Source organism: Dendrobium catenatum, unplaced genomic scaffold (assembly GCF_001605985.2).
Source record: "Dendrobium catenatum unplaced genomic scaffold, ASM160598v2 fragScaff_scaffold_788, whole genome shotgun sequence".
In the NCBI taxonomy this organism is placed as follows: Eukaryota; Viridiplantae; Streptophyta; class Magnoliopsida; order Asparagales; family Orchidaceae; genus Dendrobium; species Dendrobium catenatum.
Genome location: NW_021319250.1, coordinates 4,951 through 30,519, shown reverse-complemented (window position 1 = coordinate 30,519; position 25,569 = coordinate 4,951). Strand labels below are relative to the sequence as shown.

At 33.9% G+C, this 25,569-nt stretch overlaps 1 protein-coding gene across 1 annotated transcript in view; it reads left to right on the top strand.

Annotated features, from left to right (window-relative positions):
• Positions 1-21,619, top strand: part of LOC110096139 (DEAD-box ATP-dependent RNA helicase 18) — a 31,400-nt gene extending 9,781 nt beyond the window's left edge. Inside the window, exons 3-11 of the mRNA XM_020821915.2 lie at positions 1,315-1,575; positions 9,432-9,511; positions 9,606-9,711; positions 9,814-9,927; positions 18,910-19,008; positions 19,094-19,183; positions 20,353-20,459; positions 20,529-20,672; positions 20,991-21,619. Of these exons, the coding sequence (XP_020677574.1) occupies positions 1,315-1,575; positions 9,432-9,511; positions 9,606-9,711; positions 9,814-9,927; positions 18,910-19,008; positions 19,094-19,183; positions 20,353-20,459; positions 20,529-20,672; positions 20,991-21,441 (1,452 nt within the window). The 3' untranslated portion in view covers positions 21,442-21,619. The remainder of the gene's footprint in view (positions 1-1,314; positions 1,576-9,431; positions 9,512-9,605; positions 9,712-9,813; positions 9,928-18,909; positions 19,009-19,093; positions 19,184-20,352; positions 20,460-20,528; positions 20,673-20,990) is intronic.
• The last annotated feature ends 3,950 nt before the right edge of the window (positions 21,620-25,569 follow it).

Below are 25,569 nucleotides of genomic sequence, written 5' to 3'. Positions count from 1 at the left end.
TAATGCAAGAAAATGATATCTTTGATGGCGTGCGACTTGTGATTCCTGCTTGTTGAAGATTTCTTGATGGGGTGGGGGGAGGCTTTAGGTTGAGAATAGTAGAGATGATGGTGTTTCTTGGCCTTGGGGAGGGGAATCTTTCTTGGATGCTGAAGGGTTAGATCTATATGGACCCTTGGATATAGAGAAAAGAGGATTATAGAGGGGAAGCATGTGAGTGAGACATAGGAAAAGCACTCGACAAGAGAGCGGTGATAGACTAGAGCGAGTAGAGAGAAGAATTGATATGCTTTTTCAGTAATTAGATTTCTATTGGATTTATGTGCATCATTTTTCCAGTAATTAGATTCTATTGAAGTGTAGCACTCGATCAACCACACATCTTTTATCAGCGTTTTTTCAGTAATCATATTTCCATTGGATTCATGTGCATCACTTTTCTATGAATTGCCTTTCTTTTCAAAATATTTGTAGTGGTTTACATTTTGATGTAAGGTTGCTTGTTATGTGTTTGTGCCATGAGAAAACCAACAACAACATCAAGCCATAGTTGTATCAGTTCTTGTTCTTATGAAAAATCTTTCTTGTAAATATGTTCTCCATGCACTTTTCATTTTAGCAATTCATCTAAATCTCTTTTTAAATTTTTATTGTTTGTTAACTAAGTTCTCGATCTCCTTCACCATCAGAATGAACTTTTTGTTCAACCTCTTATTCTACTACAGCCAAGCCAATCCACTTATTTTGAACAACATTTCTTATTTTGAAGAAATTTGAGTAAATCAAATGTCATGCTGGTTGTTATGCCAAGCCATCTTTGTCTCGCAGGCTCGGTGTGCATCTGGCACAAGCCCCATTCCAAGCGATGCATGTTTGAGGAAGATGCTAAAGAAGTTACTTTGTCTTTATTCAACGCTCCATGGAATTGTTAACACTAGTTAAAACAATAAAGCTGATTTTTTGGTCGATAGGTATTTCACTTGCCTACTTCAACTAGATATCACCATAGGTGTATCTCTTACATGCTTTAGCCTTGGACACTATGCATTTATCAATGGACTGACTCCACTAGTGCACACGTTCATCCTTCAATTTGTTGTCCTAATATCATTTAAGCTTGTCAGGCAGTTAGTTGCTGTCATATTAGCGCCTACCTTTCATTTTGTGCTATGCTTTAAGGCAAAACTTGGAGTCGGCATAATTATCTAAATGTCTTTAGGATTAACAACATGATGATTTTTTTTTTCTGACTTCTTGTATACTCTTGTTCCTTATGATAACTTTGCTTATGGTGATTCATTTTTGGTTAAATAGATTTTGATTCTAGATGAGGCGGATAGACTGCTTGAAATGGGATTTCAAAAACAAATCACTTCTATTATATCTTGCCTACCAAAGCTCCGACGGACAGGTCTTTTTTCAGCTACTCAAACTGAGGCTATTGAAGAACTTTCCAGGGCTGGTTTAAGAAATCCTGTTAGGATTGAGGTTCGAACAGAGTCTAAGCCAATGGCAAATCTGGCATCCTCAGAAGAATTAACCTCAACAAGAACACCTTTTGGCCTTCATATGGAGGTATATCAATTTATAATTATTAACTGTTCCTTTGGTTTCCAAAGTAATATTTTGGTTTCTTGGCTCTTTATATTCAGTTTATTTTGATATTCATTTGCCATTGCCCATTTATGCATCTTTCATGACCAATTTATATTCAAATCTTGGTCAAGTTTTTACGTTATATATTTACCATGCACCATTTTTTGTGGATGGTGATGCTCAACTAAACAAATATAATCATTGGTGGGACACAATATTCACATTATTAATATCATTTTGAAATTTTAATTTTATAATATTAAAGTGAATTCAAATTATGAATTTGAATTTTAAAATTTAGTTGGAATCTATTAGTCAGTTGGAGCTATTGTTTGCATGCCTATTTCATCATCTTATTCATAAGCCGAGCTGTTTCCATTTTTGCTTTCTTTTTATTTGATTGGTTGAGCTGGTTTGATTGCATTATTTTTTGTTGATCTTGTGTTCTTGGCTCATTTGTTTTATAGGTCTTTGTATCCTCTTTCCCTAGCTATATTTTGGCTTGCCATTCTTCTTTCAGGTTGTTAGACTTGATTTGTGGTATTGTAGGTAGTGATACTTTGTCGGGATTGTGTAGAATTGTTAGGTGGATCCTTGGGTATTCATTAGGATTATCCATAGTGATTTAAGCATTCAAAGCAAAAAATTATTTATCTCACTTATTATATGTATTCTTTTTTTAGGTATTATAGTCAAGCTTGGCTTAGTGAAACTCCAAATTGTGTTGTTTCATATAAAGTTGCAAAGATATCAAATGAGAAGACAAATGCTTGAAGAGAATTTTTCTAAAAATTGAAGATAAATCAATGATTAATTTATAGTTTGCGAACTTCTTTGGATTTAGTGGTATTTTTGCTGATCATGACTCCATAGCTTTCAAATGCCCTATGAAGAATGGAAAGGCGTTGTGGATAATTTATGATGCTAGTTCCCCACAGCTATGAAATTTAGCTTTTAAATAGTTTACTCAACTATATTTCTCTTTTTATTGTAGAATAAATTGGAGTATATGCTTTGTTGCCATTAGAACGAGGAACAAGACCACTCAACATGATGAATATTTAATGTTTTACATATTAATCGTTGCCTTTTTCTTGGATAATCTTAGAATATACTTAAGAGAGACTATGTTATGGGACATTGGTGAGGTACATTAAGTGCAATATATGATATTTTAATAATTCAAGTTGCTAATCTCTCTCTTGATGAGCCATCTTTGAAAACTATATATTTTTTTAGATGAAGGCGAATGTGTGAGTGAAGAGGGCATGGGTGCTAGTGCTAATAATGAACATAATTATGAGTGCGTTAACTCCAATTAGGTTTACTTATATAGTTGCATTTTGTTTGGTTATTTTGAAGGAGGCATTGATATTTTCATTTACTTTTTTAGAGGGTTTTTTCTGGCATTTTGTAAGAAATTGTTAGACCGGTCAAGCCGGCCCACATGGGACTGGCTTAGGCAGAACAGAGGCGAAAGTTCCGCCTCTCTTGCATATGCCGATCGGACCGCAGAATTTAAGGGAGCTTTTTGGGAAATATTTTTGAGGGATTTGGGAGGGGAATTTGAATGTAGGGACTGTTCAGAGGGCATCTTGAATTTGGCTGAAATTTGAGATACCTTAGATTTTTTGAGCTCTAGCAGCGTCTAGAGATTTGGGAGAGATAGATCCTCCTCTTGAATAGAGGATCAATTGTATCTTGGTATTTTCCGTTTCTATTTCATCAAATAAGACAAATTATCTGCTGTTTTCTTGGTTTTGTGTGGATTCTTGCGGAGAATGTTTGCTATTTTCCAAAAATTGGTAGGAAATTTTTGAGATCTTCAAGTGTTTTCTATCAAATCGGTATCATAGTGCTTTCTTGGGTGGAAAAATAAGATAACTTCATTGTTTTTGCAATTGGAACCTAGATCTAATTAATGATAGCAAAGAAGATGAAGGCGCTGGAAGGCGAGATGGAGCAATTCAAAACCGGCGTGGATAAGTTCTCTACCATGGAAGAAAGATTTTTACATATGAAAAACCGATTTAGAAGGGTGGAGGAGATATTAAGAAGGCTCTTGGAAATGCAAACAAAAATTTTACTGGTGGTTCCGATGGCTAAGCCTAACCAAGATTTGACCTGGATTCCCTTGGCCGAATCGAATGTAAAGGAAACTAGACAAGAGGAGTTTGATGAGGGAAGTTTCTTTCATCAAAAGCCACCTCCTAGGGCTCCGATAAGGGGTGGATCAAGGTTTGTGGATGAGGGGACAACATAGAGGAAGTCTTTTGGTGGAGAAGGTATGGTGGCCGACTACTATGAGAGGTAGTTTGGGTAAGGGGAGTGGGCCATCGAGGAAGGAGGGGGTCAAGAGCCATTTCCTAGGTCTTTGATAAGGGACAAAACATGGTTATCAAATGGGGGGGACAACAAGAAGGGAGTTTCGTGGTGTCAGTGGTGGGGCGGCCGACCACTATGGGAGGTCTTTTGGGTGAGGGGAGTGGACGACCAAAAGAGGGGGACGGGCCGAACCATGGGGATCGGGTTATGTGAGGCGAAGGGAAGGAAGGCGCGATTCCCACCCATGATACATAGGAGAAATATGGAGGGATCACGACAATCGCTACACTGGAAGAGTAAGCAGCTATTGGGGTGGTAGTAATCCTAGGGTGATAAAATTTGGGGTGGTAGTATTTGAAAGGGAGGATCCTTATGGGTGGGTGTACCGGGAGGAGATGTATCTCATGGTGAATGGGATGACAGAGGAGGAGAATAGTGGCCTTATGTTTGGAAGGGAAAGCTTTAGCTTGGTTCCAGTGGACAATAACATGACCACTAACAGATCAGCTGAAGAAAGCTATCAACAGCGCCCCATCCTTCAACCTTGAGGATAAGAGTGGGTCTTTGTGAGAGGAGTATTGTTAGACCGGCCCATTGGATTGGTCCATCCGGCCCACATGGAACCAGCCCAGGCGGAACAGAGTCGGAAGTTCCGCCTCTCCTGCATATGTCGATCCGATCGCAGAATTCAAGGGAGCTTTTTGAGGGATTTGGGAGTGAAATTTGAATGTAGTGACTGTTTAGAGATTTCCTTTTGAATTGTATGCATTAAATAGTTTGTTTTTCTAAGGTTAGGACATCTTGAAATTTGCTAAAATTTGAGATCTCTTAGCTTTTTCGTGCTCTAGCAGCATCTAAAGATTTGGGATAGATAGATCATCTTCTTGAATAGAGGATCAATTCAATTGTATCTTGGTATTTTTCATTTCTATTTCATCAAATAGGACAAATTATCTATTGTTTTCCTAGTTTTGTGTTGATTCTTGTGGAGAATTTTTGATGTTTTCCAAAGATTGATGGGAAATTCTTGAGATCTTCAAGTGTTTCCTATTAGAAATACTTAAAAAAAAATTGATAGCTGATAATGATTAATAAAGGCTTATGTGATTCTGTTATTATTAATAATGTTTGTTTTTTTCTTTAATCTTTAGAAAATTTCTTTTGTGAAATATATGCATATGATATTATACTTTGCCTGTGATGCCTTTAGTAGAAAATTCTAAAAATATGTATTTTATATTAATAATTTATAAAATATAATATTATTTTAATTATGTGTCGTGTCTTACTTTTTGTAGTTATGTCGTGTCGTTATGTTTGAGTACTACTATTTTCGTGGTTTGTGGAGTGTGAGGCTTCTTATTCATCGTCTTCTTCCCTTTTTTCCTCTCTAACTCCTTTTTGTCAAAATTTTATTTATTAAAATATGATTGAATTTGGTTAGATTTATTTCAATCTAATTTTTGTTTTTTTCTTTTTTTTTGTGAAATTTCATTCATGGGAATGGTTTTAGTGATCCTTAATTGTCTTTCCATTATTTGCTAGTATAAGACCAAAACTCTTTCTTCGTACAAATTGGAGTTTACTATTTCTGGTTTCATAGCAAACTATTGTTTTATGATTAATAATTTGTTTGGCATGGAATTGTCATGCTTATTGCATTGGTTGGCTGCATTAAATCCATATTGCATTCTAGCTATCCTAGATGCTAGAACATTACATCAAATTTAGTATGATAGCCTCAATATCGGGTCATTTAATAGTTCAACAAATGGATTCAATTTTAAAAAAAAGCTATAAAATTACTGAAATGCTATATAAATATGATCAAATGTGGGAGGCCGTGAATTAGGATATAGGAAGAATTGAAAATTTGAAAGCTACTAATTCTAAAACTAATAAGCCCCTTGATGAATAAGAATTTGAGTTCGATTCTAAAGATTGACTGGTCTTTTCAAAGTGCAAAGCACACTATAAAATCCGGGGTTCTTTTTTTATTCATGCTTAATGTGTATACATGTATTTATATATACATATATATGTATCTATATTTGTACATCCTTTCATATGTTTTTCTGTATATACATGCATATTTGTGTATGTTTGTATATGCACACATACATACATACATAAACATACATACATATAATACCCATTGAATGAACAAAACTTAACCACATTACTTAATAATTTTTAGCAAATATATGGATACATGTAATAATGATAAGAACTTGGATTGTTGAATAAATGATTAAAATTATTTGTAAATTTGAAAGGAAATATGATTTGTTTATCTAATTTGAAGACAATTTTCAAAATTTAACTTATAAGTATAAAATAACATGAAAGCAAATTTGACTTAATAAAAATTGCAACATAAATCAAAACAAAAGTGAAAGAATACAATGATTCTCAAGCTAGAGGAGGAATCAAAGATATAAGGATTTACATTACCGAAAAATGCTTCAAAATCAAGAATACATGTGAGATTGACAGTAACAAAGATTTAATGTAGGGGCACCAAACAACCTAAAGTATAGGAGGCCACACCACAATGCGTGAGAGTTGATTGCTGAAAAGCTGTATCATGACAGAGGACAAATTATATATATTGTATGTCTATAGTGGGGAAAGTGATAGTTGAGAAAAACTAGAACAAAATGATAGACTAAGCCACGGAGGTGATATGAGGGGTTTTTTGTTTGTAATTTAGTTGATTTAATAGCATGTGAAATCCTATATCGGGAGAAATCTTGAACCAATGAGTATCTAATAAGGGTTTAATAACACACGTTTAGTTGGTGAGTACTGAATAGGCCTTTGATAACATATGCTTAGTGCATCTTGCAAATATGCGTGTTGCTACACCCACATGTGATAAGAACTGAATAGGCCTTTGATAACATATGCTTAGTGCATCTTGCAAATATGCTTGTTGCTACACCCACATGTGATAAGAACTTTCATCATACTACAACGCTTTGCTTCAAAAGCACGCTTTAAGTTGGATAGATGTTAGGAACACTATCATCATATAAATAATCTAAAATGAAAGCCTTGTAGGATATGATAATGTGTATATTAACATAGGCGTCAGATGTGTGATTTGGATAAAGAAATAATTATAAAAGTGAAGTTCAAAGCATTTACATTAGTTGATCTTGACCTTATGGGTGAGTATTATTAGCATAACTCTACGGAGGATAGTTCCTTGTGCCCTCGGGAAGTTGATGACAACCCTTAGACTCAGACTTATGTTTGTTTCTGCAAATGATTGATCATAAATTTCTGATTTTGTTTAGTTATTTGTATTTAATGATTTATTTGGTGATTCGTGGTTAGGGAATACTTAAACATTTTCTCTTTTATTTATCATTCTTAGAATTGTTCATTCTTTCTTTACTGTTTCTCTTGTAATCCCTATGTTTCCTATTACTATAAATAGAATAATTACATTTAGGTTGCATTATTATGCATTTGAATGCAAAATTAAAATTCTCCTCTCTTATAGTGGTAGGATTGCTCTCACACACTATCTTTGTATATTTCTTTGTGCGTCTCCTTTCTAGTTCTTTGTCTTTTTCTTTATTCTCGAGTTCTCTTATTCTTCTCTAATTCCTCTTGTCTTGATGTTTATGTGCGAAATGGTCTTTATCCTACAAACTTAAATATATCACTAATCTCAGCTTTTAATTTCTTTATTTTTAAAATGTTCACAAGGTTCCATTAGTTTTTAAATAAAAATTTAGGCTGGCTTCAAGTTGTTTTTATTGATGGAAGCCATAAATTGTATATGATGCAGGGATATTCTTATTCAGAAGGATATCTTATTAAAATATCAGGTAGAGAATGTTTTTTTTTTAAATTTGTTTTGCTTTTAGGTAGTTTTCTTAGGATTGTTGATGTAAGTTTATGCTATAAGGTCAGGACATGCATTTCTTGGAAGATTGGAGATTATTTTTTTTCTCATGAATGATTTAGAGCTTATTTTTTTATTATGAATGATTTGGAACAAAATTATAAAATTTGAGGTTTTCTTCTTCAAGTGATTCCAAGAAGAGTAGGTGTGATTCCAAGGGAAATCCTTGATTGAATGATTTTAGAGATCCTTTCCTTCTTACATTCTCTTTTTCTTGTCATCCAAAATTAATATAGGCCACTGGTTTACTGGCTGACTGTATTACATTTTATACTTTGTTGGCTGAGATAGAGGGAGAACTGGAATAGTCTCTAGTATGGAGAAAAATTCTATAAATTTATATCAGCTGATGGCTACTGTCTTCATCTATGATGCACCGACACGGACACGGCGACACGGACGCGACACGACACGGACACGGGACACGGCAATTTTTAAAAATATAGGACACGGGTGCAGCGTGGACACGACGATTTTATCATTTAATAACCGGACACGCGTGTCCGATTTAGATTTTAATGTTTTAAATTCCGACACTCCAATGCCGTGTCGGACACGTGTCCATGCCGTGTCCGACACTGCATTCCCTCTTTAAGAGGCGTGTCGGTGCATCATAGGTCTTCATATGCCCTGGTAAAGAAGATATGAGGTAAAGTATGTCAATATGTGTCGCTATTTTCTTTTAACAATTCAAAATCGAGCAAGCATTTCTTATTTTGGTCATTGAGTAGATAAAAAAATATGTGAATTTGTTCATTGAAAATGCCAAAAGGCTATTGATTAAAGAGCCTCTAGAAGCCATAGCCATAACCAAGAACAGAAGTTCTAACTTAGGACTCTATTCACTTGTGTCAAGTCGTAACTTATATATGGAATTACACCATGATTTTTTTTTTTATAAATAGAGTGGTGTTCGGCATACCAAATCAAAATATTATTACCAAATCTTTTTTCATGGAACAATAATGCATGCTACTCTGTACATGTATGAAAGGGTAAAGAAGCGAACCGTTATGCTGAAAGGAAAGTAATTAAGAGTTCAATATATTCTAACTATGCGACAGTAGAATTCTGTAGGATCTCTTGTTTCTCAGTATTCCATGAACCCCTCCCCACCCCACCCACCACCCGCACAAACAGTAACATTCGCATTGCTACTGCCTCTCTACCAAGCATTAATTCTTACCAGCTGTGGAGTTAGCTGACATAAGTGACTTGCATAATTCGCTTATACTAAACATCATATAGATAGTCGGTAATAAGGATTTTATATCTGCTAAAAGATTTTCAAGAATGATTAACCATTTGTAGCAGCGCATGCTGTCTGACAAGAGAAGTTTGCATGGAAATGGCTGTAGGGAATGCTAAGAAGACCTTGTAATGTCATCCTTCCATTTGGTTTGTTTGATATACTGTTATCTTTATGATCCTTGAACTTGCAAATGTTTGGTTTTGGATAATTGGCTATATGAATAAAATGGCTACCCAATGCTCTTGGAATGTGATTCCATTATTGTTGTAGAAATTGGCTTTTAAGGCTCCTAAATAGTGGTCCGCTTGATTCTGAACTCTTATTTTATGTGTCTTGCAGTATTTGTTATGTGAAGCCGAGAAAAAGTCATCTCATCTTGTTGAATTCTTATTACAAAACATTTCAAAAAAGATAATAATGTAAGGATGTGAATAAAAATCTGTATTCCTTTCTAGTCCTTAATGCGTGTACGGTTTTGATTGTTGTGATGTAGTTTTTGCTCACTGCTTGCAGCTACTTCATGACCTGTGCTTGTGTTGACTACTGGGGCAGTGTTCTACCACAGCTTTCTGTTCTTAAAGGCTTTCCCTTAATTCCTCTGCACGGGAAGATGAAACAGGTGAGAATGGTGATTTTTAACTTATTTATCATCCATTAGCTTATCAAGGTGACACTGTTTTGCCACGTTTCAACCTGCTTCAATACTTCCTACTTTCTCTAGACTGCTCGGGAGAAAGCATTGTCATCTTTCTCTGCACTTTCAAGTGGCGTTCTTCTATGCACTGATGTAGCAGCAAGGGGACTAGATATTCCTGGTGTGGATTGGATCGTGCAGGTAAAATTTATGTTGTAGTTGTATAACAGAAGTATATTCCCTTTTATGTTACTTTTTGTGACGAGTCAATTCTTTCTGTACGTTGAACTTCGACAGCAATTGTGTGTCACCTGTGCTCCTTTTTGTCTATGTTGGATCTAGGTTTGGGCTGCATAAATTCTTTTAACTGTGGCAGTTAGTTGTTGGCTATTGTTTTAGGTGTACTTCCATGTCTCTCTAAAATGGGCCAATTAGGTTTCACGATTCCTTAGCTCTCCAATCAAGTGATTACAACAGTTGGAGTGTACTGTGGTTGTGACTTGTGAACAGCTCAAACTATTTTTATGAGATCTACACGAGCCTTGTACAGACATTTCAACTTTGCTAACTATTAGATATCATAAAAATATTTCATCTTTACTAGATTAATCATGATGCTAGTACAAATATGTTTATAGAAAAACCAAAGAAGAGAGCAATAAGGAAAGTATAATGAAGGAGAATATGTTTAATAACGAGGATATATTATAAATTATATTATAGATCTCCAATAAATATTAAACATTGGTGATAATATCAATACCATAATATAATAATTTAAATAATTCTAATATCCCGTGCAAACTCATGGAGTTATAGCAAGGAGCTTTGAGAGATGTATAGTGCAAAAAGATTGAGAGATCTAAGGTGAGAGTTATTTAACAGGTTTTTAAATTGCCAATCTGAGCCGATTGATGCTAGAATGAGATGTTTGGAGAACCGAGAACATTTAAAAGATTGACACTACATTGTTGAGTTTGAAGGCTTGACATGCCGTTGTAAAGTCAATGGGAGCAAAGATGTCGAGATGACGTTGGGTTACTAGCATTGTTGAGATAGGAGTGTGAAGAGAAAATAATTTGTACATGAAGAGAGTTCGGCGATGTGAATAGTAGAGAGTGCTTGATGAGGGTTAATAGGGCTAGGGCTATGTCATTTTCTAATACAAGCATGCCAATATAAAAATGATAAGGGTGCAATAAGAAAAAAACATAGTAAAGGAAAATTTCCCTCAATAATGAGGATATATTACAGTTATAAATATTATGTATACCTAAAAAAAATTAGGATATGTGATGAAATTATTATAATTACATAATAAATCTAATAAATCTAACAGTAACCATTTAAATCAACCTCCACAACAAACTTGGACAATTCTAAAGGAATTTATGAACATCACTTTGTAAAGAAGGCCAAAAATAATGTGGCAAGGTGATCTATTTAATTCTGCTTTGATCTGCTGTCAAATTTGAATGAAAGTCAGATAAAAGTGTTGATTTGTAGATCAGATGGAATATAAATTTTGTTCTTATAGAATAACAAGCCCACTTTAGACGAATAATTTGAATAGCTGGTTGGAGCATTAGTGACATTATTGATCAGTTGCTGACATTATTGAGCAGTTGCTGTAATGTAGGGTCCTCTGTGGTAGCTTGTTGAATATGATAAAGTAAGGGAGTGACTATAGAGGAAGTAGAAAAAGCTAGTAATTATAGAATCTGATTCATATAATTGAGACAAGATCAACCAATTTATTGGATCTTCTTGTATTATATTCAATAGAATAATCAAACCCAAGTAATATAACTAAAATCATTGTTGTTCAGGAGTTTGAAATAATTTCACGAATGCTACTTTGATTAGTTCTTATGATGAATTTTGCATCTAAAAGATATTGCCGCAACTTAGCAATATATTCTGTAATAGCAAAAGGTTTGCGAACATACTTAGAGAATGTTGTAGATGAGAATTTAAATTTTTATTTTAAAAGGCAATTAATTGCTTTCCTTGGATTAATATGGCCCCAATCCCAGTCTCAAAAGCATCTGTTTCAATATTAAAAGACTTAGTGGAATCTGTAGGGCTAGCAAAGGAGGATTAGATAATGCTAATTTCAAACCTTCAATGTAACATCGGAGTAAGGCATCCAATTAAAAGAATCTTTCTGTTGTAATTTGTTGGGAAAGTGAAGAACAACCCGTCAATAATAACCAGTAAGGCCCAAAAACCCATGCAATTGTTTAACTGTCATAGGCGTCGACCATTGTGAAATAGCAGAAGTTTTAGTTTCATCTGGTGATGCGTATATTGCCAACTATATGTTTTAATAAGGAATAGTAACTTGATAAAAAAAAAGTTTGGACTTAACGTGAAAAAAGTGAGTTTCCCCTTAAACAATTAAAATAGTATTCAAATGATGGACATGATTATTCATGGATTGACTGTAAATGATAATATCATTGAAGAAAATAATAATGAATTGACATAGATAAGGTTAGAATATAATTAATTAGGATTTTAGAAGCATGGATATTAGAGAGACCAAATGACATAACTAGAAACTTGTAATGACCCTCATGAAGCACACAACTGTTTTATGACTATTAGTGATAGCCACATGAACTTGATGATAATTAGAATGTAAATCAAGTTGTGAAAAAATAGTGACTCCATAAAGTTAATCAAATAACTCTTTGATAGTAGAAATTAGATATACCTATTTGGAATAAAATTTTCTTTAAAGCTCGATAATTCACACAAAAATGCTAAGAACCATCTTTCTTTTTATCAAAAACAACATGTGAACAAAATGGATTGACTCTAAGATGGATAACTAAAACTTGTAATGTCGTTAACCATGATTATAATTTGCATTTTTTTGACAATGAGGGTAACGATAAGGCTTAATATTAATAGGCTGAGAACACGAAATTATATGGATTAAGTGATCATGAGAGCATTGAGGGAGAAGATACGTAGAAGTTGTAAATAAATATCAAACTGAGAGATAAGCAATTGTAAAGGTGCCAGTATAATAGGTGTGGAAGAAGGAATAGGGCTATGATCAACCCCGATGTGTACCGACTGAAAATAAGCAGCAATGCGATTAGTATCATTTAATGTTTTTTTTTTTAAATGAGGGTAACGATAAGGCTTAATATTAATAGGCTAAGAACACGAAATTATATGGATTAAATGATCATGAGAGCATTGAGGGAGAACATACGTAGAAGTTGTAAATAAATATCAAACTGAGAGATAAGCAATTGTAAAGGTGCCAGTATAATAGGTGTGGAAGAAGGAATAGGGCTATGATCAACCCCGATGGGTACCGACTGAAAATAAGCATCAAACAATTAAAATAGCATTCAAATGATGGACATGATTATTCATGGATTGACTGTAAATGATAATATCATTGAAGAAAATAATAATGAATTGACATAGATAAGGTTAGAATATAATTAATTAGGATTTTAGAAGCATGGATATTAGAGAGACCAAATGACATAACTAGAAACTTGTAATGACCCTCATGAAGCACACAATAGTTCTATGAATATTAGTGATAACCACATGGACTTGATGATAATTAAAATGTAAATCAAGTTGTGAAAAAATAGTGACTCCATAAAGTTAATCAAATAACTCTTTGATAGTAGAAATTAGATATACCTATTTGGAATAAAATTTTCTTTAAAGCTCGATAATTCACACAAAAATGCTAAGAACCATCTTTCTTTTTATCAAAAACAACATGTGACAAAATGGATTGACTCTAAGATGGATAACTAAAACTTGTAATGTCGTTAACCATGATTATAATTTGTTTTTTTTTTTAAATGAGGGTAACGATAAGGCTTAATATTAATAGGCTAAGAACACGAAATTATATGGATTAAATGATCATGAGAGCATTGAGGGAGAACATACGTAGAAGTTGTAAATAAATATCAAACTGAGAGATAATCAATTGTAAAGGTGCCAGTATAATAGGTGTGGAAGAAGGAATAGGGCTATGATCAACCCCGATGGGTACCGACTGAAAATAAGCAGCAATGCGATTAATAAGAACAATCCGTCAATAATAACCATTAAGGCCCAAAAATCCATGTAATTGTTTAACTGTCCTAGGCGTCGACCATTGTGAAATAGCAGAAGTTTTAGTTTCATCTGGTGATGCATATATTTCCAACTATATGTTTTAATAAGGAATAGTAACTTGATAAAAAAAAAACTTTGGACATAATGTGAAAAAAATTGAGTTTCCCCTTAAACAATTAAAATAGCATTCAAATGATGGACATGATTATTCATGGATTGACTGTAAATGATAATATCATTGAAGAAAATAATAATGAATTGACATAGATAAGGTTAGAATAGAATTAATTAGAATTTTAGAAACATGGATATTAGAGAGACCAAATGACATAACTAGAAACTTGTAATGACCCTCATGAAGCACACAATAGTTCTATGAATATTAGTGATAACCACATGGACTTGATGATAATTAAAATGTAAATCAAGTTGTGAAAAAATAGTGACTACATAAAGTTAATCGAATAACTCATCGATAGTAGAAATTAGATATGCCTATTCGGAATAAAATTTTCTTTAAAGCTCGATAATTCACACAAAAATGCCAAGAATCATCTTTCTTTTTAACAAAAACAACATGTGAACAAAATGGATTGACTCTAAGATGGATAAATAAAACTTGTTAGGTCATTAACCATGATTATAATTTGCATTTTTTTGACAATGAGGGTAACGAGAAGGCTTAATATTAATAGGCTGAGAACACGAAATTATATGGATTAAATGATCATGAGAGCATTGAGGGAGAAGATACGTAGAAGTTGTAAATAAATATCAAACTGAGAGATAAGCAATTGTAAAGGTGCCAGTATAATAGGTGTGGAAGAAGGTATAGGGCTATGATCAACCCCGATGGGTACCAACTGCAAATATGCAGCAATGCGATTAGTATCATTTAATTTTTTGACGATGAGGGTAACGATAAGGCTTAATAATAATAGGCTGAGAACACGAAATTATATAGATTAAATGATCATGAGAGCATTGAGGGGGAAGATACGTAGAAGTTGTAAATAAATATCAAACTGAGAGATAAGCAATTGTAAAGATGCCAGTATAATAAGTGTGGAAGGAATAAGGCTATGATCAACCCTGATGGGTACCGACTGAAAATAAGCAGCAATGAGATTAATAAGAACAACCCGTCAATAATAACCAGTAAGGCCCAAAAACCATGTAATTTAACTGTCGTAGGCGTTGACCATTGTGAATAGCAGAAGTTTTAGTTTTATCTGGTGATGTGTATATTGCCAACTATATGTTTTAATAAGGAATAGTAACTTGATAAAAAAAAACTTGGACTTAACGTGAAAAAAAAGTGAGTTTCCCCTTAAACAATTAAAATAGCATTCAAATGATGGACATGATTATTCATGTATTGACTGTAAATGATAATATCTTTGAAGAAAATAATAATGAATTGACATACATAAGGTTAGAATAGAATTAATTAGAATTTTAGAAGCATGGATATTAGAGAGACCAAATGACATAACTAGAAACTTGTAATGACCCTCATGAAGCACGCAACAGTTTTATGAATATTAGTGATAACCACATGAACTTGATGATAATTAGAATGTAAATCAAGTTGTGAAAAAATAGTGACTCCATAAAGTTAATCAAATAACTCATCGATAGTAGAAATTAGATATACCTATTTGGAATAAAATTTTCTTTAAAGCTCGATAATTCACACAAAAAATGCCAAGAACCATCTTTCTTTTTAACAAAAACAACATGTGAACAAAATGGATTGACTCTAAGATGGATAACTAAAACTTGTAATTTCATTAACCATGATTATAATTTGAATTTTTTTGACAATGAGGGTAACGATAAGGCTTAATATTAATAGGTCAAGAACACGAAATTATATGGATTAAATGATCATGAGAGCATTGAGGGAGAAGATACGTAGAAATTGTAAATAAATATCAAACTGAGAGATAAGCAATTGTAAAGGTGCAAGTATAATAGGTGTGGAAGAAGGAATAGGGCTATGATCAACCTCGATGGGTACCGATTGAAAATAAGCAGCAATGCGATTAGTATCATTTAATTTTTATAATTGATGCAAGTGAATGTATTTAGCAATAGTATTAATATGAACACATAACGTGATCTGTTTTCCATGCCATTGAAATTGCATGATATACATTTTAAAGTTTGTAAGGAAATAATCAAGTAGCTCGAGACATTGAATTCCTAACACCATGTAGCTCCATGAATAGGAAGAACAAAAAGATCCATGGAAAAATGATTACCCTGTATATTGAGATTGACATTTGAAGATTTGCTTGTGCAAGTTCAGTTGTCGCTATTTTCCACCATGACCTTGAATGGTGAATTCTGAACTATCGACAACCCAATAAATTTAACCAGTTGTTTTTGAATAAATTTGTGGGTAGACTCAGTATAGATAAGAATATGAACTTGATGATTAAAGAGAAACCCATGAAGTTATTCTTTGGTGAAGGTTGGCCATCAAAAGCATGATGACTAATAGTTGTTGCTTCATTCATGTCATCAAGTAAAGATAGCAGATCCTGAGGAGATTGATTGCAGTGACACCACACATCACAATTATTGCAGAAACCTTTTTTTACGATTCTCTGTCATTTCTGCTAAGGCGGCGAGCTTTTGGATTGGGAAAGAAGGTTTAGTCGGTGTAGTGTAAAAAATATCAGGTTTGAGTGATGGAGGTTAGTTGTTGAGATTCATTGAAAGTTGGAAGAACCTGAAAAATATAAAACAAAAGAAAAAGTGGCATCACAAAATTTATCTACAAATAACTTAGCCAAATCAGTGGCTTGATCAAGAGTAGATGGCGTAAACCTCTCTATGGATATTTGATTTAGGGACCCACCCATGACTCAAAACAACTTCGCAAAAGCATTGTCAATATCGGGAAAAAAACTGCTAGTTGCCCAAATTGGTTTTGAAATTCTAAAATAGTTGAGTGCTGAAATAATTTTTTGAGTTCACCTCTAAAATTTTGTTTTTGGAGGGGCCAAGCCTGGAATTCTAGACCTTTAAAAATTCCAGCCAACTCGAGAGCCGATGAATCTTCTCAACCCACAAAAACCATTCCTCCGTCAGTCCAATCATATGGAAAGAAATCAAAGAAAGCTTATCCTAACTGGACAGCTTATGAAATCCATAAAATTGATCAACTTTTTGAATCCACGCTTTTGGATTTCCTCTGGAAAACTGATACAGTTCCAACTTGATCCCACAAAAAGGATTAGGGCTCAGTTGTGCTGGTATGCTAGAAGAAACTGATGTGGGTAAATTGGTGAAGGAAGCAGACTACTTTGGGGTTGGGAATCTTTCTTGGCTTTCAACTTACCTGATTTATTATTAATTTCTTGAAGAAGACCCCAAAAGATTTAAGGAGATAATCATACCTCCACCATCTTGACAGAAGATTGGATGCCTTCAACTAGGGGTGTAAGTGAGTCAAGCCAACTCGTGAGTTGGCTCAATAACTAGCTCGTGAGCCGAGCTTGATGAGTTAACGAGTCGAGCTTGAGCTAGCACTGACTCAACTCATTAGCTCGCGAGCCGACTTGTTTAAAAAATATTAGTATAAAATGCATTTAAAATATATTAGCATTTAAAATTTTAAGTTCAAAATTATTAAAAATATTTTAAAAGTTATATCTCACCTTTTTATTTTAGGCTATTCGTTATTATTTTTCTTATTTCTCATTCTTTTAATAATTTTATTATAGTAATTGGTTAAATCAATATCATTTCTCTCTTTCATAATAAATGAAACGGCTCGAACTCGTAGAATAAAGCCCGAGCTCGAACTTGATTAATTAATCAAGTTCAAACTTAAGCTCAAGCTAAGGGTGACTCGAGCTCGGCTTGACTTGTTTACACCCCTACCTTCAATTAAAAAAAAATATAAGGAAATGACTGAATAAAAATGAAAGCGCTGTGAGATGAGAAGTAAACAAAGATCGGTAGAGATTATGTGATTTGTGATAGGAGAAACTAGAAAGGGATGAGCGAAAAGGAGCAAACTAGGAGGTCTTAACAAAAAAGATCGATTGATGGATCAACTTAAGTTGACTAGCTATGGCACGAGGAGTATGGGCATGGAATGGAGATAAATGGAATAAGGAGATGAAGAACTGGACAAGGAGATGAAAGAAGAAAAGAAAGATTTATTTATTTCTTACCCCACAATAGAATAACATCTTTATTTATAATGAGGTTCCTACAAACATGCTAATACATTGCTTAAGCTAAAGCCAAAAAAATCAGTACATCCATTAATGATGTAATTAGTATCATTTTGGCATGTGAAGTCCTTCAACCAAGGTGGTGTTTTCCTACTCCTATGTGATTGCCGAGGGTCATGATGGTAATACTGCGGATGGCGTATCATGTTCCTACATTTCCATCTTATCCCACTATGATAAATGATGTCAAGACTACTCAATAATCTTGCAATCTTGTTCATCCGCATCCTCCATGCCACAGGATGCCAAGATTTATACTCATATTAAGCTGCTGTACGGTTATAAATATTCAGGTTCCTCTTCCCTTTTTTGTTTTACCTCCTTATTTATGCTCTTTATTGTCCTCCTGAAATTCCAATATTCTTATCACTCTTCTCACGAAACAAGTCACTCTCCAAATTTAGCCCACTTTATCGTTCTTGTTTTCCTCGTGGCTCTTCCTGTTCTCCATGAGATACTTGTGTTCGCCCTCTCACCTCTCCCTACCCCTTTTGTGGTATTAATTGAAGTTACTGAGTAAGAAAGCACTATTAGAGTTTTAAATGTGAATGAATCAGATATGATCAAGAAAGTTGTTTACTTAATCTGTTCAAAGATGCATATAATTAAAGAATGTTAATGGCCCATTTATGATTTGCGAATTTGAAATTTATTTTCCGGAAATTAATTATGAATGGAAATATCTTTGGCTTAGTGCAATCTTAGCTGTTGACTTGAATCAGACGTGAGAGCTTTTCTGAAATTGTAAGAGAAAACTTCTTGGGATGTTATTGTGTTAATGATGAATAAATTTAACAAATTTGTTGTGTTACTGTTTCAGTATGACCCTCCTCAAGATCCGAATGTATTCGTGCATAGAGTTGGCAGAACTGCACGGATAGGAAGGCAAGGAAATGCCATCGTATTTATCATGCCAAAGGTTTGCTTGTTTTTGCAGCTTTAATTTCACAAATTGTTACCTGAGGAATTATGCTTCCAGTTTGACTTTATATGCCCTTTTATAGGAAGATGCTTATGTTGAGCTTTTGAGTCTAAGAAGGGTGCCAACTCAAGAGAGAAAATGCTTTTCCCCTGCCCTTGATGTCATTCCTTTGGCAAGTTTCCTTATATTTTTATATGCCGTATATTATTGTTTTTGGTGACATCTATGCTATAATCTGTTTTATATTTTATTTTTATTACTTGGTCTGTTTTTTTTTTCTCTAAAATTATTCCGTACGATTTGAAATGCTGCATACTAAACTCATGTTACGGAAGCTTGATTTATCTTTGCTCAACAGCTTTTGGTCTTTTTTCCTCTTATTACGTGCTTCTATGACATCTTTAAGAGGACTGAATGATATGCAAGGATAAAAAGTTTTAACCAGAAATACTTTAGTAACTTTTTTGTGTTAAAATGATCAATCGCTAAGTCATCACTTTATGAACAATCAGAAGGTTGATCTATTACATTCTCCACATCTTTGTTGTCATACATATAGTAATAAACATTTGGCCTCCGATACCTATTTCTTGTTTCAGATGATCCTTCTTTGCCTTTTCTTTTTTCAAGAGTTAATTCAGGATTGTTTATACGTGATTTGACATTCCTTCAATCTTTTATGTAGGATAAACATGCGATTGTTGAAGTTGCAATAATATCTTTTCTTACACTTATATTATAACAATGTTGCAGCATGGAAACTTGTCTTAAGGACTTCGGAAGTTATGAACTTTTGTTCTCAACATCTGAATCTCAGTAGATTTTATTGAGATTCTAGCTGTTGGATACACATGAGCTCACGATTTTTATCAACATGTTGAAATACTTTGTTTCGCATGCTTTTGATTTTCTGCCCTAAAATAAAATAGAGTTAAATGTGATTGCTTGCTGTGACTAGTATTATGATATCTGGCTGTGTTTTTTTTTTGTGCTTTAGGTAGTACACGCGCCATATTGTAGAGGACTTTCCATCTCCAATGCCAAATTACACTGCATCTCCCTACTAAATAAAGGAAATTTTTTGGGTTAAAATATCCTAATTAATTTTTGATCAAAATGGGTATCTAAATCATTGAATGTTTTGAGATGATTGTAATATATGAATCAATGAAAATTTATATTGTACTAACGTCAGTGCAAATTCAATGCCAAATTTTATTCCTAAATAACAATTTTTGTTTTGGTGATTTTATTTTTCAATACATATTTTGCAATGTTGGAAACCTTCATTCAATTTAATGCTTTGAAGGACTGCAGGCTTGTTAAATGTCACTTTTGCAGATAAGGGCTGCTGCAATGAAAGATCGAGCCATCATGGAGAAGGGTCTTAAAGCATTTGTGTCATTTATTCGCGCATATAAAGAGCATCACTGCTCTTACATCTTCAGGTTGTGTCTTCCATCAATACAATTCAAATCATTCAGTACCTTCTTTTTTTGATGACCAATCCTTTACAGATGGAAAGAACTGGAGATAGGGAAATTGGCAATGGGATATGGCTTATTGCAGATCCCTTCAATGCCAGAAGTAAAGCATTATTCTTTATCGATTGATGGTTTTACTCCTATAAATGATGTTAATGTTTCTCATATCAAATACAAGTAAGTTTTTTCCCCCCTGTCCTAGTTAGCTAACTAAAGCTGGTTTATGTATATCTTTAGGAGAAACATTTGGGTCTGGAAATCCTCAAAATTTGATTAGGAATTTTAATTTCTTTAATTTATTTTGAGCTGAGTGTAATATAAAAATTAATTGATTTTTTATATATTTCTATCATTTTAATGCTGATCTAGGATCCAATTAGGATATATACACACTAAATTTATTTTCCATTTCTTTATCCTTCAAACTAGAGATCATTAATTCCTCTTTCATCTTTAATCAAACATTTTTCCCCTTTTATATTTTCCTGAACGCAGAGACAAAGCCCGGGAGAAACAAAGACAGAAGACATTACAACAGAAGAAAGAAGCAGAATCTCAACTGCCAAAATCAGAAACTGACAAGCAAAGTTTTAAACTTGCTCCTACATTGGTAAGGAAGAAAACTGGAAAGCAGCGAAAATCTATTCGAACAAAAGAAGATGATGCAGAATTGGAACGCGAGTACCGGTTATTGAAAAGACTCAAGAGAGGGGCTATTGATGAAAGTGAATTTGATAAACTTACTGGGTTTACAGGATTTGAGGAAGAGGATGGGGATACTGAGACTAATGTACTACAAGTATCAAATCTTCCAAAGCACAAAAACAGAAAGCACAAATTGAAGCATAAAGGCAGTGTTAATAGATCAGCAGTGAAAGGAGAGAATTCCAAAGATAGAAATTTCAAGTCAAATTGCTTGGCCAAGGTTCATAAGAAGAGGAAATGATATGTGATTTGATTGTGTAGCTTAGATTAAAAGTTAGTTGTCGCTGCTGAATATAATGATTTTTAAATTAGCAGGCATAATGGTAACAGGAATGATGAGATGGATTATTTTGTTATAATTTAAATTATTAATTTTATTTTGATTATTAAAATATATTTTAACTGGTTAGTTTGAGATATGCAATGGAGTATTTTTTTAGTGCGGATATATTTTTTTTAAACAGTCAAGTTTTAAATATATGATGTGCTCTTTATTTTAGGTGGGGCTTGAATTAAAATAAATAGAATTTAAATGACCATTTTATGTTAATTTATTTATGGATGGAGAATACATTGGATGAATTTTGTTTTATAATTTGGATTCAGAACATTGAGTTTTTGTATGATTGAGGGTCAATTTTGGATGACTACAGTTTCTATAAAGATGATTATAAGATTGTTGTGGAGAAAGCAGTTTTTTTGAGTGTTGTAAGAAATGGTGTTTTAGAATATAAATTTTTTGAAAGCAGCAAGTAGTAGTAAAAAAGAATTATGATTGTGATGTGAAAAGCAAAATAGTAAAAAATTTGTCTCAAATAGGAGAAATTATTCTGTGTGGAATCCGATCGCAAAGATGTGTTCGGTTGCTTACGTGGAAAGGGTTAAAAAGTCAATTGACTTGCGTAAACCTCGTAAACTCGACCCGTCTTTCAGCCCGACCCGGGAGATAATGTTAAATTTAGTTTGACGCTTATTTTTTCAGAATTTAAGGCGCGAATCACAGCAATATATAACGCTTAGAGCCAAAATTTTCGCAGAAAGAATGCCGATGAAGATGGAGATTGATCTGGATCTGGAGGAGGATGCAGGTTTTTATGAGCAGACAATATTTTTGCAGGTCTCGGAGGAAGCCGATAACCTGGAGAATGCCGACGTCCAGGAAACAAGTGCACATGAAGCAGAACACGTAGAACCAGTGATACAAGACGAAAAGTTCAGCTTATCGGTAAACTTCGCCTTCTTCCAAGTTTTCTTTATAGCAATGTTGCAATCAAATTTCTTTACATAGTCATTTTAGGGTACAAATATTTTAGATGTTCCTTTTTTGATGTAATTATTATCAACAATGTACATAATGTTAAATTGTAATTGATTTTAGAAGCAAGAATCGATGCTCCCTTATTTTATAGTATTATTGAGCTAGGGTACAATAACGAATATGTAGTTCGATTTTCTTATTGCAAAGCTTTGTTACGTATTAATTGCGCATGTATTGCTTATTGGTTTGATATACATTGAGTATTATGTGCGTATTGAATTGTTATACATTGCGTATTAATTGCGCATATGTTGTGATTTTATTACGTATTGGTTGCGTATTGGTTGGGTATTGCTTTGCTTAATTACTGCTTATTGGTTGCGTATTGGATAATTCATTTATTGCTTGTTTATCAGGATGTTTATGTTAATGAGAAAGAGGCATACGAGGCTTATCATAAGTATGGATATAATCTTAGTTTTAGTGTTCGTAAGGATCATCACAGTTACTGGCCTAATTCTAGAAATTTAAAATCCAAGGACTTTGACCTCTAAGATCATGTTTGGTTGCAGGATCTTTATAGGATAAGGAATAAGTGGTCAACAGCCTTCAATAAGGATTGTTTTAGCATGGACATTCTATCCACACAACGTAGCGAGTCTACTAATAATGTGTGTCATGGCATTTCTAAGCCCACAAGTTCTAAACTGATTACTTTTTGGGTTTAGAGAAGGTGATGAGGAATTGGCGCCGGAATGAACAGGATGAGGATTATAGATGCAGCCAGTCTGAAATAGAACCTGTAATAAAAAATTGCTCAATTTTATTCAAAGAAAATATATTCATTTTTTGAACAAGAATTTTTACAAGGTGTTGGTGTAATGAGTGTAGAGCTTGAGTCTAGTGATTCTTCAAAATTTTTTGTCTATTACACAGAGAAAAAGGATCACTCTAAACCATGGGTTGTTGATTTTGATGCACAGAATGGTAACATTCAATGCTCCTGCAGAAAGTTTAAAACGATGGGTTTATTGTGTTCTCACTGCATAATAGTTTTGAGGCAAATGGTTATTCGGAAAATCCCCGAGAAATACCTACTGTTGCGATGGTCAGCATGAGCTCGACAAGACATATATTATGGTCTAAATTTGAAAGAAAATTCTCAGAATAGCTATGAAGCTAGTAGTGGATTCATATTCAGAAATTATATCAGCAGGTTTGCATATGAAATGAGCACACGAGCGCAGCTGAATGAGGGTGGTGAAGAATTCCTATTGGCTGCGATGAAGGATACATCTGAAAAACTCGATTTGGTTGTTTTTGGGAAGAGAAAGACATACAAGTTTACACAGGGTGGCAGTGTACAACTGAAAGATCCCCTAAAGCGTAGGCCTAAAGGCATATCCAATGCTAGGCTGAAAAGCCACTGGGAAAAGAAGACAAAGAGTATGATTATAATTTCAGACTATTTTGATTTATTGCCTATTGTGTTGTTATTAATTTTTTTAACAGGGAAACCAACAGTGAAGAAATACACAACAAAAATTGAGACTCCTTTAAGCATGCCTGAATGCTTAACGGAGGATTTCATAAATTCTGTACACTCCAAGCAAACATTAGCTCAACAGTGTAATTTCACAAGCATGCCTGAATGCTTCACTGAGGACTTCATAAATGCTGCACATTCCAGTCAGCCATCTCCAGCTAAGCAGTACAATTTCACAAGCATGCCCGAATGGTTAGCGGAGGACTTCATATCACAAGCATGCCCGTCTAGTCAGGCATCAGTACAGCAGTTCACAAGCATGCATGAGTGCTTGACAGACGATTTCATAGCCGGGGAACCGTCCAGTCAACCATCAGCAAAGCGAGCAAAGCAATCTAATTTCACAAGCATTCCCAAATGCTTCACAATGGAACATATAAAAGGTGTACGTTCAAAAAAGCCATCAGCAACATGCCTGAAGTTGATGATGGATATCATTAAATCAGAAAATTCCATGTTATAAGAATATTTGTATGATGGATATTTGTAAGAATATTTGTTGATAAGATGTTTATTTAATAAATAATATTTGTTTTAGCTGTTAATTTTCATTTGCGTATGGTTTGCGTATACAAAGTGAATACAGCCCATATACCGCGCGTATACAGCGCGTATACCGCGCGTATACCAACGCGTATATAGTGCGTATACAGCGTGTATACAGCGCTTATATAGATTGTATTTTCTATATTTCTGAAAAATGCAATCTATTTTACATCACACTCTGACAAAGAGAGACTTTGGGTGTCAGTGTACAAAGCACAAACAGATAGTATTTTCTCTATTTTCTATATTTTTTATAATCATTTTCCAACACACTCTGACAAAGAGAGACTTTGGGTGTCAGTGTACAAAGCGCAAACATATAGTATTTTCTATATTTTATATATTTTTTATAATCATTTTTAAAATGAGTATTTGAATGATTCAAACAGAAGAAATGCATCGAATCAATTAAATTCGAATTAATTTAATTTTTTTGAGAAAAAACCAAGAACTGCCATTTGCGTATTCAATGCGCATGAAATGTGTCTACAACGCATACGTTATGCGTATAACATGCGTACTTTATTTACCCTCATATAAATCTTCTTAATCGATTTGAATGAGGATTCAATGGTGAGAAACCCTATATCCAACGCTCCCTGATTGTTTATTGACGGGGCGAATCATTCGAAAAAACTTTGATTCTCCATGTGGTCTAATGAGTCCTCAACCATTGAAGCACAACACACACACTCTAGAACCATCACTTGTGTAGCACAAGGGTGTTCTCAAACCACAAGTCTCCTTGTGAGATTTTTTATAATCATTTTGCAACGTTTCTAAAATGAGTATTTGAATTATTCAAACAGAAGGAATGCATCGAATCAATTAAATTCGAATTAATTTAAATTTTTTGAGGAAAAACCAAGAACTGCCATTTGCGTATTGATTGCGTATGAGATGCATCTACAACGCGTACGTTATGCGTATAATGTGCATACTTTATTTAATCACATATAAATTTTCTTAATCGATTTGAATGAGGATTCAATGGTGAGAAACCCTAAATCCAACGCTCC